Source organism: Zophobas morio, unplaced genomic scaffold (assembly GCF_036711695.1).
Source record: "Zophobas morio isolate AGI-343-1 ecotype UQ-CSIRO unplaced genomic scaffold, CSIRO_AGI_Zmor_V1 ptg000031l, whole genome shotgun sequence".
In the NCBI taxonomy this organism is placed as follows: Eukaryota; Metazoa; Arthropoda; class Insecta; order Coleoptera; family Tenebrionidae; genus Zophobas; species Zophobas morio.
Window position 1 is genome coordinate 6,054,660 of NW_026972136.1, and position 19,156 is coordinate 6,073,815.

Here is a 19,156-nt window from a genome sequence, read left to right on the forward strand (position 1 = left end):
TGTAGAATACAAAAGAAAATCTATGCTTTTTTAGAAATAGCAATCTTGAGGACTTATTATGTTTTGATTTTAGAAATAGCAATATGGCACGCTAATTATTTCAAGCTTTGAAACACCATACAATGGAATGAAAAAACTCAAGAGTTCAATTTTTTCCCAGTTTTAGAAGTAGAAATTCCGGAGGTTTATTTTGTTTCACTTTTAGAGTTAGTAATGTCAGTGGCTAAATATATTTAGATTTTAGAAATAACATAAAATAGAATAAAAATATCTCGAAATCAACTGTGTTTCGTTTTTAGAAATGCCAATCTCGGGGCGTTATTGCGTTTCGAGAATACAGAATAAAGAATGTCTGAAGATCGAATTAGTTTTTAATTTTTAGAAGTAGCAATCACGAGAGTTAATTGTCTTTCGATTTAAATATAGCAATCTCAGGGACAATTCAGTTTTTCAAATAGCATAATACAGAATAAAAAATTCCTGGAGATCGATTGTATTTCTTTTTTAGAAGTAGCAATCTCGGAAAGCAATTGTATTTCACTTTTAGAATTAGCAGTCTCAGGGGCTAATTATGATTCGATTTTAGAAATAGCATAATACAGAATAAAAAGATCTGTAAATCAATTATTATCAAGTCAAAGAAGAAAACCAGTGTTTTTGTGTGCCCCGAGCTGTAAAACACTAAAAAAAACACGAAATTTTTCCATTAAAAAAAAGTTTTCCAGTTTTTGTAAATTTTGAACTGAATACAATTTCAGATTATATAAAACAAATCTGTCGGAAATGTTTTCAGTCTCCAAGAAATATGTAACGATTCATTCCTGAATCCGAAAATTCGTCATCTGTTTCGATCCACCCTGACCTAGCCAGCCCCCATCAATCGATTCGCTGAAAATGTATTTTTACATTCTTTGCTGAGTTTGTGTCACTGTTATTTACTCATCAATCAACCATTGTTGAATGGGATTTACGTTTATCCAAGTAATCTTTCGGTGTTAACAAGTTCGCAAACATTGATTTACCATTACAAATGCATAACAACATCCTCAAACAAATTTTTGCATTTGATCATCACAACCACAGTTATTGTTTCTCAAATAGGAAACAAATCCGTAAACGTAAATCACAGTTAAACAACACAACGTTAGATTTATTTAGCACTCCCGCGAACAATGAACGGATTGTTCGAGTGCTCCGGCAAACACGAAGAAGTGCATGGTCAGTTCGAGAAACCCTGAAAGGAACTACAAGTTCTTAAAACCGTAATGGTTTCAGAATCAATTAAACGTAATGAAAGAGCAAACAGACTGTTGGTAATTTTAGGTTTGTGGAAACGATTCCTAGTTGCCAGCTTGAACATATTAACGTATTTTTAGAAGCTGTGGAGAGTGTTTGTCGATGCACTTCATAAAGTAGGAGCGATTGTGAAATATGATTACAGAAAGCGTAATGAACTAAATGAAGGCAGATTTATTGCTATTACTGGTAATAGAAGCAGACCGACGTTTAAGATCGTGATGGTTATTAGGTGTCGAAGTATTGTTCGTCATATATTCGTCTTTTTGGAGGAAATGGAAATTGATCATTTAATTGAATAACCAGCAACCACAGGCCACAGCCCTTTACTTGACGTGAACAACCGGAATGTGCGTCACACAATGAGCCATTCCGGAAAGGTGTGCGGACAGAGCTTGCTGACGAAATGTATGTGCTTGATTATTCAGTTAAATGATGCTGACAAGACTGTTTTAACAGAAATAACCAGACTGTCGGGGTTTGAAATAATAAATTTGTTTCGTGTTTTATTGTCCGTGTCCGAGTGGCACTAGTTTAATAGGGTCATTTTAATTAAACTAATTGTTTTCTTCCTTATAGAACACGAAAATGCTAGTTTCTCTTTAAAGCTTCTGTCTGTTGAAAGTTTTGAACTACTGAAGGTCGATTTATTTTAAAACTACACATGTTATTACACATTTTTTAATTGAAATTCAGTTCTTAAGATGACTCGAAATTTATTGAATGTTCCACTATCTGCTTTAGCTCGTTTACTACAAGACCAAAGAAATTGCCGCTTGCGTACTCTAGTGTTCTTAACTTACTACCTTCGATTACTGCCAACCAAGGAAGACACAATATGTTCACTAATTTTAAGAATGTTTACCATATTAGGGTGTTCAAATACGATTTTCACGTTTGATTGAAATGGTAGTATGAATGAGAGCAACTTTTTTTCTTTGTTTAAGTGAATTTACAATTAACCTAAAATTTCAGGTAGTTTATTAATTGCGAAACTTTCGAAAAATGTCTGCAGCAGCAACTATTTTTAAATATATAACTTACAGAACAAAAAGTTCTAAATCATTCTTTCAAAGGAACAAAAACTTTCAGTTTGACCGCCAATTCTTTAAAATAAATCCTAAAATTTGCCATATTTTATGAGACGATTCTGTTAAAATGATAAGTTTTCGAAGAAATGAGGCTGGAAATAAGTTCTGGAGCTCGAAATCTACGAATACAAAAGAATCACTTTGGGTAATTTTCGAAGGTGGTCAAAAAAAAAAGTTGAAACTTTCATGAAGTTTAGAAAAACTGAGATTTTGAAGAAATAATCTAAAAATTCACAAAATTTGTATTAATATTATCTTCTTATATTTATATCTACAATACTGTTATATAACAGATACAAATTTTGTAATATCTTTGTTATATCTATGGTCAGGTCGGGTGAGATCAGTCAGGTCAATCCTCAAAATACAATAATTCTTAAATCCTCAGAACACCGTAATTCTCAAATCTCCAAAACACCATAATTTTCAAATCCTCAGAATACCATATTCCTCAAATGCTCAGAACAACATAATCCTCATATATTGAGAACACCAAAATCCTCAAATCCACAGAACACTATAATCCTCAAATCCCCAGAATACCATTATACTCAAATTGTCAGGACACGAAAATCCTCAAATGCTCAGAACAGCATGATCCCTCAAATCCTCAGAACACCATTATAGTCAAACCGTCAGAACATCACAGTTCTCAAATCCTCAGAACACCATAATTAACACCATTACACTAAAATCGTCAGAACATCACAGACCTCGAATGCTCAATTTTTGTTTTTACGATTTTTCTTTTTTTGAGTTTTCAGTTTTCGATTTTTTAATTCTCCAATTTTTAATTTTCAGATTTTCGGCTATTTCGAATTTTCGGTTTTTCGACTATTCGACTTTTCAATTTTTCCTCGATCTCTTGATATTTCGTTTTCTCAACGTTTTAAATTTTTAATTTTTCAATATTTCGATTTTTAGATTTCTCGATTTTTCGTTTTATCGATTTTTCAGTTTATCAATTTTTTAATGTTTCGAATTTGAAAATTTTTCGTTTTACGATTTTTTAATTTTTCGATATGTATTTCGAACTTTCTATTTATGTCGTCGATATTTCGGTTTTCCGATTTTGTAAAATTTTCGACTGTTTAATTTTTCAATTTCTCGATTTCTCAATTTTTCATCTTTTCATTTTTGTGAATTTTTCCATTTCTGCATTTTTCGCTTTTTAAATTTTACATTATTCGATTTTTCGATTTTATTTTTATTTTAATCATTATTTATCGAGATTTCAATTTTTCAATCTTTAGATTTATCAATTATGAATCAATTTTTCGATATCTGGGCTATGGGATTTCTCAATCTTTCGGTGTTTTAGATTTATCGATTTCCTGTTTTTTTTATTTTTCAGTTTTTCGATTATTTAATTTTCAGATTTTCGGCTATTTCGATTTTTCGGTCTTTCGACGCCTCCACTTTTCAATATCTCGATTCCTCGATCTTCTGATGCTTCGTTTTCTCAATGTTTTCATTTGTTAATTTTTCTATATTTCGATTTTTAGATTTCTCGATTTTTCAGTTTTTCAATTTTTTAAATTTTCGATTTTCTAATTTGTCGTTATTACGCATTTTTAATTTTTCAATACGTATTTCGAACTTTCCATTTCTCGACATTTCGGTTTCCCGATTTTTAAAATTTTTCGACTGTTCGATTTTGGACTTCTCGATTTCTTAATTTTTTCACTTTTCATTTTTGGGAATTTTTCGATTTCTCGAATTTTTTATCCTTCAGTTTTCCGATTTTTAAAATTTTACAGTTTTCGATTTTTCAGTTTTTCATATTTTAAATTTTTCATCATAATCCTCAAATTCTCCGATTTTTTAATTTTCGGATATTTTAGATTTTTATATTCTTCAATTTTTCGATATATTAATTTTTGGATTTTTTAAATTTTACATTTTTCGATTTCTCAATTTATCGAGATTTCGATGTTTCGAATTTTCGAGTTTACAATTTTTCAGTTGTTTAGTTATTCGAATTTTTAGTTTTGGGATTTTTCAGTTTTTCGACTAAATTTTTTTTTCGATATTTAAGTTTTCGGTATTTTAATTATCCTATTTTTTAAATTTTAGATTTTTCGGTTTCTCTTTTTTTGAGTTTTCAGTTTTTCGATTTTTTAATTCTCCAATTTTTAATTTTCAGATTTTCGACTCTTTGATTTTGCGGTTTTTCGACTCCTCGAGTTTTCTCAACATTAAAAATTAAATTTTTAATTTTTCAATATTTCGATTTTTAGATTTCTCGATTTTTCGATTTTTCAGTTTATCAATTTTTTAATTTTTCGAATTTAAAAATTTTTCGTTTTACGATTTTTTAATTTTTCGATATGTATTTCGAACTTTCCATTTATATCGATATTTTGGTTTTCCGATTTTTAAAATTTTACGACTGTTTGATTTTTCGATTTCTCGATTTTTCGATTTCTCGATTTTTCGATTTCTCAATTTTTCATCTTTTCATTTTTGGGAATCTTTCCATTTCTGTATTTTTCGTTTTTTTAATTTTTGATTATTTGATTTCTCGATTTTATTTTTATTTTTCAGTTTTTAAATTTTTCAATTTCTCAGTTTTTCAAATTTTCATTTTCATCATAATCATGATTTATCGAGATTTCAATTTTTCAGTTTTTAGATTTACCAATTATGAATCAATTTTTCAATATCTGAGCTATGGGATTTTTCAATTTTTCGGTATTTTAGATTTATCGATTTCTCGTTTTTTTATTTTTCAGTTTTTTGATTTTTTAATTTTCAGATTTTCGGCTATTTCGATTTTTCGGTTTTTCGACTCCTCGACTTTTCAATAGCTCGATTCCTCGATCTTCTGATGTTTTCGTTTTCTCAATGTTTTCATTTGTTAATTTTTCTATATTTCGATTTTTAGATTTCCCAATTTTTCAGTTTTTTCATTCTTTTAATTTTTCGATTTTTTAAATTTTACGTTTTTCGATTTTTCAATTTTTCATTTTTACGATTTTTTCATTTTAGCATACGTATTTCGAACTTTCCATTTCTCGACATTTCGGTTTCCCGATTTTTAAAATTTTTCGACTGTTCGATTTTGGATTTCTCGAATTAATTTTTTAGCTTTTCAATTTTGGGAATTTTTCGATTTCTTGATTTTTTTATTCTTCAGTTTTCTGACTGTTTAAATTTTACAGTTTTCGATTTTTCAATTTTTCAGATTTTAAATTTTTCAGCATAATCCTCAAATCCTCAGAACACCGTACTCCTCAAATCTTCAGAACACCACAATCCTCAGATGCTCAGAGCAGCATAATTCTCAAATTCTCCGAATTTTTAATTTTCCGATATTTTAAATTTTTCAATTCTTCAATTTTTCGGTATTTTAATTTTTGGATTTTTTAAATTTTACATTTTTCGATTTCTCAATTTATCGAGATTTCGATGTTTCGACTTTCCGATTGTTAGTTTCCCGATTTTTAGGTGTTTCGAATTTTCGAGTTTACAATTTTTCAGTACTTCAGTTATTCTAATTTTTGCTTTTGGGATTTTTCAGTTTTTCGATTAAATTTTTCTTCGATGTTTAATTTTTCGCTATTTTAATTTTCCTAGTTTTTAAATTTTAGATTTTTCGATTTCTCTTTTTTTGAGTTTTCAGTTTTTCGATTTTTTAATTCTCCAATTTTTAATTTTCAGATTTTCGGCTATTTCGGTTTTTCAATTTTTCGATTCCTCGATTTCTTTTCATTCTCTCAACGTTTTAAATTTTTAACTTATCAATATTTCGATTTTTAGATTTCTCGATTTTCCGTTTTTTCAATTTTTCAGTTTATCCATTTTTTAATTTTTCGAATATAAAAATTGTTCGTTTTACGATTTTTCAATTTTTCGATATGTATTTCGAACTTTCCATTTATACCGATATTTCGGTTTTCCGTGTTTTAAAATTTTTCGACTGTTTGATTTTTCGATTTCTCGATTTTTCATCTTTTCATTTTTGGGAATTTTTCCATTTCTGCATTTTTCGCTTTTTAAATTTTATACTATTCGATTTCTCGATTTTATTTATATTTTTCAGTTTTTAAATTTTTCAATTTCTCAGTTTTTCAAATTTTCATTTTCATGATAATCATGATTTACCGAGATTTCAATTTTTCAGACTTTAGATTTATCAATTATGAATCAATTTTTCGATATCTGAGCTATGAATTTTTTCAATTTTTCGACATTTTAGATTTATCGATTTCTCGTTTTTTATTTTTCAGTTTTTCGATTTTTTAATTTTCAGATTTTCGGCTATTTCGATTTTTCGGTTTTTCGACTCCTCGACTTTTCAATATCTCGATTCCTCGATCTTCTGATGTTTCGTTTTCTCAAGGTTTTCATTTGTTAATTTTTCTATATTTCGATTTTTCAGTTTTTCATTTTTTTGATTTTTCGATTTTTTAATTTTTGCATACGTATTTCGAACTTTCCCTTCCTCGACATTCCGGTTTCCCGATTTTTAAAATTTTTCGACTGTTCGATTTTGGATTTCTCGATTTCTTGATTTTTTAACTTTTCATTGTTGGGAATTTTTCGATTTCTTGCTTTTTTTATTCTTCAGTTTTCCGATTTTTTAAATTTTATAGTTTTCGATTTTTCAATTTTTTACATTTTAAAATTTTCAGAACACCACAATCTTCAAATCCTCAGAGTACCACAATCCTCAATTCCTCAGAACACCAAAATCCTCAAATCCTCAGAACACTACAATCCTCAAATGCTCATAATAGCATCATTCCCAATCCTGAGAACACCAAAATCCTCAAATCCTCAGAACACCAAAATCCTCAAATCCTCAGGGCATCGTAATCCTTAAATCTTGAAAACAACATAGTCCTCAGATGCTAGAATTCTCAAGTCGTCAGAACGCCAAAATACTCAAATCCCCAGAACACAACAATCCTCAAATCCTCAGAACACCATTATACTCAAGTCCTCAGAACACCACAATTCTCAAATACTCAGAACATCATAATCTTCAAATCCTCAGAGCACTACAATTCTCAAATGCTCAGAACAGCATAATCTTCAGACACTATAATCCGCAAATCCGCAGAACTGAAATTTTCAACTGTTTTTCGACCATTTTCCAAATTTAGTTAAAAACATTTTCTTTTAGATTTTGCAAAAATGGCAGAAGTTTATGAAGAAATGAGGCCGAAAATAACTCCTGGAGGCTGAAACCTACAAAAATCTCTTCAAAAATGGTCGAAAAAATGTTGAAATTTTCATAAAAAAAGTCGTACTAAAAAACTGAAGTTTTGAGAAAAATATCTAAAAGTCCATAAATAAATCTGGAATATACATAGATCTATTATGGTCCCGGAGCAAGATTTTAAAAATATTTTGTTAGAAAATATTTTTTTTGATCTCCAAAAGTTGCCATATTTCGCTGAAATAAAGGCAGAAGTTTTTGAAAAAATGGGGCCGAAAATGAGTTCTAAAGGTCGAAAACTATAATATTTCTGTTATTAAACCCTAGAAATGACGTTTGGACGTTATTATTCTTCCTTTTTTGGACAGATGGCTCACACAAAAATAAATCGTAATGATTACTACCTACTTAATGAAAATATTGTATAAAACCTAATAGTGTAAACAAAATAAAAGTAAACGTATTTTATTGTTTTAAGATAAACGTGGTGCTATTTTATCGAGAAAAAACGCATTTCATTGGTTAGATAATAATATTAAATAGTTAATACGATAACATTTGAGAAAACTATTACTATATTTTTCAAACCTACAAAATTCGAGAGAGCTCCGCTTTTTACAAACAATTTATAAAATACAAACCGGAAAATGTAAAATATGCGGAAATTTAAACACATTTAAAATACATCATGAATTCGAAAAGAAAAACACATGCCAATTAATTCGATGAAAGTAACCGAAAATAGCCTCGTAAACATACTGGATGAATTTACCTACTGAAAAATAATTTTAATGTTATCTTTTTGTAGAAAAGGAACACAGAGTATTTTGTCGCTTGTTTAAGAATAAGAAAAAAAATCGCCTAAATAAGTAAATACAATTAAATCACAATGCAAAATTGTGTCGTTGTTACTTTTCAAAATGTACACATATCTAATAGTTTCAAATGCAAATTAACCAACATCACGTCCACGTCCGCTCTTAAAAATAAATCAGACATTTACATAAAAAAGCAATTGACGAACATGTTTCACCGAATTATTAAAATTATTAAAAATTATAACGACAAGTGACTATCAAAAAGCGGCTCACCTTCCCGAATTTCGAAAATAAATATTTCACTTGTGTCACTTGAATCGGCGCCGACAAATAAATTACCAAAAATCAAAATATTAACATTCATTTTATAAAGCGACGAAATTTAGTTTAGCACATGCAAAACATTTCCAGCTATTAGCCCAGTACTAGGAATTTATCGATTGTGACGAACTGATTAAGTAGGATATTCTAATGCGTCTATTATCCTTTCAGGTGCTTTTTTAATACCGTACACCATAATGCTGATATTTGGAGGTCTGCCACTCTTTTACATGGAACTGGCGCTGGGCCAATTCCATCGAAGCGGTTGTCTGACCATTTGGAAGAGGATATGTCCGGCACTGAAAGGTATGTGATCAACCAGTTGTCCACAAATTGCAAACACGAGGTTACAGACTCCGCGTGAAAGTGTTTTTTTTTTGTTTTATAAACTGCTTAAACTGCTTACTCATCTGAGTATCAAGATATTTTAAAATTTAAAAGCTTCAATAATAAGTGATAAACATGTACCTAAACAATTTCTGTTTATCTATTTAATATCACGTCGTCTATATCAATTTTTATTAGACCCTCTAATCTCCGAAACTATTGGACCGATTGTTGTCAAATTTTGTGTGTATGTGTATATTAGGAATATCATGCAGATGGTAAAATCCTAACCAAAATTTGGCTAATAATCCCCACTCCCAATGAGAAGACTTCAACTCCAAAATTTAAAAAAAGATATTTTTTTAATTGAAAATCTTGCAACCGTTTTCATGGTAAATCGTTAATCAAAATTTATTCGTTTGTCCTCTCCCAAAAATTGATGACGTCATGTCATTTTTTTTATTCAGTAACTCAAGAATCACTTTGAAAATATATACTACACTGACATACGTGTCGTAGCAAAAATGTTGATGACGTCATCACAAAATTTGCAAAATCATATCTTATTATATTTCGAAAAATCTGGTTTTATTTACTTTCGATCAATTTTTCATTGTTTCGGTTTCATAATTTTTCGTTTTCTCAATGTTTCCAAATTTTGCAATTTTTCGTTTCTTCAATTTTTAGATTTGCAACTTTTTAATTTTACAATTTTTCGATATTACATTTTTTCATTTTTGGAATTTTCATTTTATCAATTTTTAACTTATCGATTTTTCATTTTCCCGATTTTTTAATTCTCATCTTCTAGATTTTATATCATAGTTCTTCGTTTTTTCATTGTTTCTTTCGTTTTTAGAGTTTTTCGTTTATTCAATTTTTCAAATTTTTGGTTCTTGCATTTTCCAGTTTTTAAATTTTTCAATTTTGTAGTTTTTGGTTTTCCAATTGCCCGATTTTCGATTTCTATAATTTTCCATACTTCAATTTTACAATACATACCTATTCCGTTTTTTTCGAATTTGAGCTTTTTCGAATTTTAGGTTTCTCAATTTTTAATATTCGATTTTCAAATTTTTCGCTTCAATTTTTTAGGTTCTCGATTTCGAATTTTTAGATTTTTCGTTTTATACTTTTTCGTTATTCCATTTTTGATTTTAAGATTTTGAAAATCTTCAATTTTTTTGATTCGAAGACTTAAAACTCGAAAAACTAAAAACTCGGAAAAAATTGCAAATTCGAAAAAGTGGAAAATCGAAAAATTGCAAATGGAAGAACTGAAGAAACCGAAAATTGAAACATTGCAAAACTATAAATCCAGAAAATTAACAATGAAAAAAATTAATCAAGCGAAAAAGTGGAAAAAGAAAAAACGAATCGAATCGAAAATTTGGAAAACTCAAAAATTGTAAAATCGAAAAATTATAGAATCGTCTAAATGTAAATTCGTAAAACTGTAACATTGAAAGCACGGAAAACTGCAAATCAAAAATCGAATTCTAGGGTTTCTCAATTTTTAATATTCGATTTTCAAATTTTTCGCTTCAATTTTTTAGGTTCTCGATTTCGAATTTTTAGATTTTTCGTTTTATACTTTTTCGTTTTTCCATTTTTGATTTTACGATTTTGAAAATCTTCAATTTTTTTGATTCGAAGACTTAAAACTCGAAAAACTAAAAACTCGGAAAAAATTGCAAATTCGAAAAAGTGGAAAATTGAAAAGTTGCAAATCGAAGAACTGAAGAAACCGAAAATTGAAACATTGCAAAACTATAAATCCAGAAAATTAAAAATGAAAAAATTAATCAAGTGAAAAAGTGGAAAAAGAAAAAACGAATCGAATCGAAAATTTGGAAAACTCAAAAATTGTAAAATCGAAAAATTATAGAATCGTCTAAATGTAAATTCGAAAAACTGTAACATTGAAAGCACGGAAAACTGCAAATCAAAAATTGGAGAAACGAAAAATTGGAAAATCGTTAAACTGAAATATGTATCTGAAATTAAAAAACGAAAAATATATCTATGTTGAATATTCGAAAAATTGAAAACTGAAAAATACCAAATCAAACGATTAAAAATATGAAAAATTGAAAAATGAAAAATTGAAAACGTGTAAAATGCAGTTCGAAAAATTGCAAAATCTAAAAACTGAAGTATCGAAAATTTTGAAAATGAAAACTCGAAGAGTTGCTTGTCGTATAATTGAAAAAACAAAAAAAAAAGAAAAATGAAAAATTGGCAAACGAAAAATTATAAAAATTGAAATTGAAAAAAACAAAAAATTATAAAATCAGTACACTAAAAAATGGAAAATTGTAAAAATAAGGAATCGAAAAATTGAAAAATTAGAAATGGAAAATTAAACAAACGAATAAATGAAAAAGTTTTGAAATGCAAAAATTGAAAAATGGAAAAATTCTAAAATAGTAAAATTGAAACAGTGAAAATTTTTTAAGTATTATGTATAATACATATTTAAAATGAAAACTAGCAAAATTGCAAATTAAACATCGGAGAAACGAAAAATTGAAAAATCATGAAACTGAAAAATCCTAATATTGAAAACACGAAAAATTAAAAAATCCAAAATATCAAAAATTTTACATTGAAAGAAGAAAAATTATACAATCAGAACATCGAAAAACTGAAAATTTGAGAAAATAAAGAAAACAAAAAACCGAAATGAAAAATTCCAAATCGGTATATTGAAGACATGAAAAATTGAAGAACTGAAAATTGAAAAATTGCAAAATCTAAAGTTTGCAACAACCAAAATTTGGAAAATTTGAAATGGTAAAAAAAAATTCGAAGAAATGAAAAATTGAAGAATCGAAAAATTGAAAATTTAAAAATGTAAAAATTCTATAATTGTAAAATTGAAAAAATTTAGAAATTTATGATCATTATTACATACTTAAAATTTAAACTAGAAAAATTGCGAATTAAAATAGAAGGAACGAAAATTGAAAAATCATGAAACAGTGAAAATTTTTTAATTATTGGAAAGACCAATAATTAAAAAATTTAAAAGTTGAAAAATCGACAAATTGAAAACCGAAAAATTTCAAATCGAAAAATCCAAAAACTGAGAAGTTTTATCTTGAAAAGAAAAATTATAAAATCAAAACATTGAAAACCGAAAAATTTCAAAAAAAATAAAGAAAATAAACCGTAACGAAATATTGCAAATCGAAAAATTGAAGACATGAAAAATTGAAAAATCGCAAAAATTGTTGTAATTGTTAGTTGTAAAATCGAATAACTGAAGAATTTAAAAATGAAAACTCGAAGAATTGCATGCCGAAAAATTGGAGAAACAAAAAAAATTGAGAAATAACATATTGAAGAATGCTAAAATTGAAAATTTAAAAATGGAAAAATTCTAAAATCGTAAAAACTGAAAAAACGAAAAATTTAAAATCTAAAAGTTGGAAAATCGACAAATTGAAAACTGAAAAATTTCAAATCGAAAAATCCAAAATTTGAAAAATTTTATCTTGAAAATAAGGACAATTATAAAATCAGAACATCGAAGAAGCGAAAAATTGAAAAAATAAAGAAAATAAAAAACCGAAAGTAAAAACTGCAATCGAAAAATTGAAGACACGAAAAACTGAAAAATCGAAAAATTGCCAAATCTACAAAAATTGAATAATCCAAAAGTTGAAAAATTGAAAAACTGAGAAGTTTTAAAATAAAAATTGGAGAAATTTTAAAACGAAATTGCAAAACCTAAACATTGCAGTTACAAGAAAAAAGAAAGATGGAAAAAAGTCAAATTGAAAATTTGGAAATATAAAAACTTGGAGTATCAAAAAATTGAAAAAATAAAAATGGTGAAATTGAAAAGTCGAATAAATGAAAAAGTTTTAAAATGCAACAAATTGAAAAATGGAAAAATTTTAAAAGCGCAAAATCGAAAAAGTACATTTTTTTTTCTTATTATTATGATTATCATATATTTAAAATGAAAATTTGAAAAATTGAAAATGAAACATTGAAGTAATGAAAAATTGAAAAATTACTAAACTAAAAAAATCTAAAAATGGAAGCACAAGAATTTTAAAAATCTAAAAGTTAAAACCGAAAAATTGAAAAAATAAAAACCGAAACGGAAAATTGAAGACATGAAAAATTAAAAAATCTAAAAACTTAAAAATTGAAAATTGAAACTCGTGAAACAGCAAATCGAAAATTTGCAAAATCTATAAATTTAAAATTAATTCAGCATTTGTTTGTTTTTCTTTTAAATATTTGTATAATTATAAGTAATTTTAGGTATATATAAATCTACGTAAAAGTATATTAACCGCTAATAAATATTACATTTCATTCAAAAGTTGGAAAAATTGAAAAATTGAAAAATCTAAAAATGAAAACTCGGGAAATTTTAAAACGAAAATTTCTGAAATCTAAACATGAAGAAACAAGAAAAATGAAAAATTAAAAAATCACAAATTGAAAAGTCGAAGGACCAAAAGACTGGAAAATTGAAAATTTGGAAACTGAAAAATTGGAGAAAGAAACAAAAAATTGTAAAATGGAAATTGAAAACACTGAAATTGAAAAAATAAAAAATTATAAACTCCGAACACAGAAAAATCGAAAAATTTTAAAGTATAAGGAAAATAAAAAACCGAAACAAACAATTGCAAATCGAAAATTTGAAGAATAAAAGGCTGAAAATTTTAAAAATGAAAAACCTGAAAAATGAAAAATTGTATAATCGCAAATCGAAAAATTGAAGAAACAAAAACATGAAAAATTGCAAACGAAAAATTAAAAAAAATGAATTATTGAAAAAACAAAACATTATAAAATCAAAAAGTTGTAAAAATGAATGAAGAAAATAAGAAACCAAAGCGAAAAATTGACAATCGAAAAAGACATGGAAATTTGAAAACTCATGAAATTGCAAATCGAAAAATTGAGATATTCAAAACTTGGAAAATCGAAAAACTGAATATTTTAAAAATGAAAAGTTAGAGAAACTTTAAAACGAAAATTTGCGAAATCTGACATGAAGAAAAAGAAAAATGAAAAAGTAAAAAATCGCAAATCGAAAAATTGAAGGAACAAAAAAACTGAAAAATTGGAAATATTCAAAATGAAAAAATAAAAAATTGTATACTCGCAACATTGAAAAATGGAAAAATTTTAAACTACAAAAAAAAATAAAAAACCGAAACAAAAAAATTGCAAATCGAAAATTTAAAGAAATGAAAAATTGAACAATAAGAAAACTGAAAAATTTAAAAATGAAAACTCAAGAAATTTTAAATCGAAAAATTGTAAAATCTAAAAATTGAAGAAACAAGAATAATGAAAAACTGAAAAATCAAAAATCGAAAAATTGAAAAACTCAAAAGTTGGAAGAATGAGAAACTGAAAACTTTTAACATGAAAACTCGAAATATGCAAATCGAAAAACTGAACAAACAAAAAAATGAAGAATTGAAAAATTCAAGCCCAAAAACCTGCGTCATTGTTATTTACGACTGGTTTTTACTTTATGCTGCACTTCAGGGGCGGGGGAAGTTCTGTCGAAATAACCTTCGACCAATTTTTTATTTTACTGAGTGTAACATAATAGCTTATTAGTCGTGTGACGCACTTTGCCGCCGCTGAACCGGAAAGTACGCATTATAGACAATTCTTAAAAATGATTAACATAGCTCCGAACCACAAAACTGCTTTAACACAACCGATCTTAAATTCCATTTACACATTTATCATTACTAGACAGCGGATTTCTGTCGGGCTACGTCACGATTATAGGTGGGAACGCGCTGGATCGCCGGGAGTCAGTAGCGGGTGATAGATAATCACTGAATTTAATTGTCACTTATTGCATAAGTACAATTAACGATTTATTAATCAAACGGCGAAGTAAATGAAAACGGAAATTAACAGCAGAGTGCAACGAAGCAGCGTTATTCTAATCTCAAATAAACAAAGTGCAGCCCGTAACTGCAGTGAATTCCCATCCCGTACGAGCCGTACCGAATTTGGCCTTGCCTACCCCGACAGAAATCCGCTCTCTAATCATTACCAAATAAACTAACTACTCTCCCTTTCTCAACACCCTCACAAACTCGCCAGACGTGAAGCAGTCCGTATTTCAACTTCCGCCACCCTCCAGCTCTTGTAAGCGACGTTAAAAACGCGCCAAAGCTGGCCGAAAGGACAAAAGCCGCCGAGCCGATTGTTGTTGTGATTGGGCGGTTTTTATATCGGCACAATGTTGCTCGCTAGATTGAACACAATTCTCTCCAGTGGCCCTATTGTTTGCATACTCTTTATAATTGCTGCTTGGGTCGATTGATGCACACGAATGCAAACACTACAACATCGAATGACGTTACTGACTAATTACCTGTGCTTATCGGGGGCGATAAGCCGGCAACCGGAATTAAATAACGCGCTGTGTCACTTGTAACGAGCTACGTGTATTACGGGTTGCCGATATTAATGCGACGGGCCGGGGATTTACTCGGCTAATTTATAGTTAGGGCGATCAAAATAGGAAAATTGGGGCTAATTAGCAGTAAAACATGGGAAAAGCATCGGCTGGAATAGTGGTTACCACTTTATGGGATGATTATAGTTTAGTTTTTGGGTGTGTTTAATTGTCACAGCGATTGTTTCCCCATTAATTTTTTTTCATTTTTTTTTTTTGTTGTTAGGGAATTAAGATTGATTTGGCTAAAATTGTGATGTATAAAGCGGTGTTTGAATTTTTTAAACTCGCAACTTTTAACGATGTTATAGAAAATAATTCCTCTGTGTAGACAAATCTGATCATATGCGTTTAAAAAGTTTGCAAGAATTTTATTCTCGACGGGAGTTTTTTTCTTGTAATTTTAATTTTCTCGTCTTCAAAAAACTAAATACATTTTTATGTGGATTTTGAGCTCTAGAACTCAGTTCCGGCCTCGTTTCTTTGATATTTCCAGCCGTTTTCCCAGTATCGTTCGGTGAAATATTGAAATTCTTAGATATTTTAAAAAATTCGCATTTCGTACTGATTCTTTGGAAAAATTGCTCCGTGACAATCAACATGCTATATTTTCGGAATCAGCATGTCGAGATCTACGTCCCTGTATTTTTTCAGAATTTTCAAACAACATTTATAAAAGTGAAATTTTTCCAATGGTCCCACCTCCTTCAAATTTCGGCGAATTTTTGACATTTTGAAATTTAACTAAACACATTTTCTTGTAGATTTTGAGTTTTAGAACTCTGTTCCGGGCTCGTTTCTTTGATATCTCAAGCCCTTTTCTCAGTCTCGTTCGATGTAATATTGAAATTTTTTGAAATTTCCAAAAATTCGAATTTCGTACTGATTCTTTAAAAAATATTGCTCCGTGACCATCAACATGCTATATTTTCAGAATCAGCATGTCCAAATCTACGTCCCTGAATTTTTTCAGAATTTTTAGAGAACTTTTATAACAGTCAAATTTTTCCTATTGTCCCCCCTTCTTCAAATTTCGGACAATTTTTGACATTTTCTTGTAGAATTTGAACTCTAGAACTCAGTTCCGGCCTCGTGTCTTTGATATCTCCAGCCATTTTCTCAGTATCGTTCGGTGAAATATTAAAATTTTCGGAAATTTCCAAAAATTCGCATTTCGTACTGATTCTTTGAAAAATATTGCTCCGTGACCATCAACATGCTACATTTTCGGAGTCAGCATGTCGACATCTACGTCCCCGAATTTTTTCAGAATTTTCAGACAACTTTTATAAAAGTGAAATTTTTCCAATTTTCGGCCAATTTTTGACATTTTCGAAACTTAACTAAAAACATTTTCTTGTAGATTTCGAGCTCTAGAACTCAGTTCCGGCTCCGTTTTTTTGATATCTCCAGCCGTTTTCCCAGTATCGTTCGGTGAAATTTTGAACTTTTTTGAAATTTCCAAAAATTCGCATTTCGTACTGATTCTTTGAAAAATATTGCTCCGTGACCACCAACATGCTATATTTTCGGAATCAGCATGCCGAGATCTACGTCCCTGAATTTTTTCAGAATTTTTAGACAACTTTTATAAAAATGAAATTTTTGCAATGGTCCCCCCTTCTTCAAATTTCGGGCAATTTTTGACATTTTCGAAACTTAACTAAACACATTTTCTTGTAGATTTCGAGCTCTAGAACTCAGTTCAGGCCTCGTTTCTTTGATATCTGCAGTCGTTTTCTTAGTATCGTTCGGTGAAATATTGAAATTTTTAGAAATTTCCAAAAATTCGCATTTCGTACTGATTCTTTGAAAAATATTGCCCCGTGACCATCAACATGCTATATTTTCGGAATCAGCATGCCGAGATCTACGTCCCTGAATTTTTTCAGAATTTTTAGATAACTTTTATAAAAGTGAAATTTTCCAATTCTTCAAATTTCGGCCAATTTTTGATATTTTCGAAATTTAACTAAAAACATTTTCTTGTAGATTTCGAGCTCTAGAACTCACTTCGGGCCTCGTTTCTTTGATATCTCCAGCCGTTTTCCCAGTATCGTTCGGTGAATTATTGAAATGTTTAGAAATTTCCAAAAATTAGTATTTCTTACTGATTCTTTGAAAAATATTGCTCCGTGACCATCATCATGCTATATTGTCGGAATCAGCGTGTCGAGATCTAGGCCCCTGAATTTTTTCAGAATTTTTAGACAACTTTTATAAAAGTGAAATTTTTCCAATGGTCCTCCCTTCTTGAAATTTCGGCCAATTGTTGACATTTTCGAAACTTAACTAAACACTTTTTTCTTGTTGGTTTCGAGCTCTAGAACTGAGTTCCGGCCTCGTCTCTTTGATATCTCTAGCCGTTTTCCCAGTACCGTTCGGTGAATTATTGAAGTTTTTACAAATTTTCAAAAATTCGCATTTCGTACTGATTTTTTGAAACATATTGCTCCGTGACCATCAACATGCTATATTTTCGGAATCAGCATGTCGAGATCTACATCCCTGAAGTTTTTCAGAATTTTTAGACAACTTTTATAATAGTAAAATTTTTCCAATGGTCCCCACTTCTTCAAATTTCGGCCAATTTTTGACATTTTCGAAACCTAACAAAATACATATTCTTGTAGATTTCGAGATCTAGAACTCAGTTCCGGTCTCATTTCTTTGATATCTCCAGCCGTTTTCTCACCATCCTTCGGCGAAATATTGAAATTTTTAGAAATTTCCAAAAATTCTCATTTCGTACTGATTCTTTGAAAAATATTGTTCCGTGAAAATATGCTATATTTTCGGAATCAGCATGTTGAGATCTACGTCCCAGAATTTTTTCACAATTTTTAGACAACTTTTATAAAATTGAAAATTTTCCAATGGTTCTTCAAATTTCGGCCAATTTTTGACATTTTCGAAACCTAACAAAATACATATTCTTGTAGATTTCGAGATCTAGAACTCAGTTCCGGTCTCATTTCTTTGATATCTCCAGCCGTTTTCTCACCATCCTTCGGCGAAATATTGAAATTTTTAGAAATTTCCAAAAATTCTCATTTCGTACTGATTCTTTGAAAAATATTGCTCCGTGACCATCAACATGCTATATTTTCGGAATCAGTATGTCGAGATCTACGCCCCTGAATTTTTTCAGAATTTTTAGACAACTTTTATAAAAGTAAAATTTTTCCAATGGTCCCCACTTCTTCAAATTTCGGCCAATTTTTGACATTTTCGAAACTTAACTAAATACAATTTCTTGCAGATTTCAAGCCCTAGAACTCAGTTCCGGCCTCGTTTCTTTGATATCTCCAGCCGTTTTCCCAGTATCGTTCGGTGAAATATTGAAATTTTTAGAAATTTTCAAAAATTCGCATTTCGTACTGATTCTTTGAAAAATATTGTTCTGTGACAATCAGCATGCTATATTTTCGGAATCAGCATGTCGAGGTCTACGTCCTTGAATTTTTTCAGAATTTTTAGACAACTTTTATAAAAGTGAAATTTTTCCAATGGTCCCCCCTTCTTCAAATTTCGGCCAATTTTTGACATTTTCGAAACTTAACTAAATACAGTTTCTTGTAGATTTCGAGCTCTAGAACTCAGTTCCAGCCACGTTTCTTTGATATCTCCAGCAGTTTTCCCAGTATCGTTCGGTGAAATATTGAAATTTTTA

The 19,156-nt window shown here is 29.2% G+C and overlaps 1 protein-coding gene across 2 annotated transcripts in view; it reads left to right on the forward strand.

Moving 5' to 3' along the window:
* The window catches only part of LOC135139456 (sodium-dependent serotonin transporter), an 80,474-nt gene that overhangs the window by 37,143 nt on the left and 24,175 nt on the right, over positions 1 to 19,156 (forward strand). For both annotated transcript variants that reach the window (XM_064069695.1, XM_064069696.1), the window contains exon 3: positions 8,865 to 8,999. In XM_064069695.1, the coding sequence (XP_063925765.1) occupies positions 8,865 to 8,999 (135 nt within the window). The remainder of the gene's footprint in view (positions 1 to 8,864; positions 9,000 to 19,156) is intronic.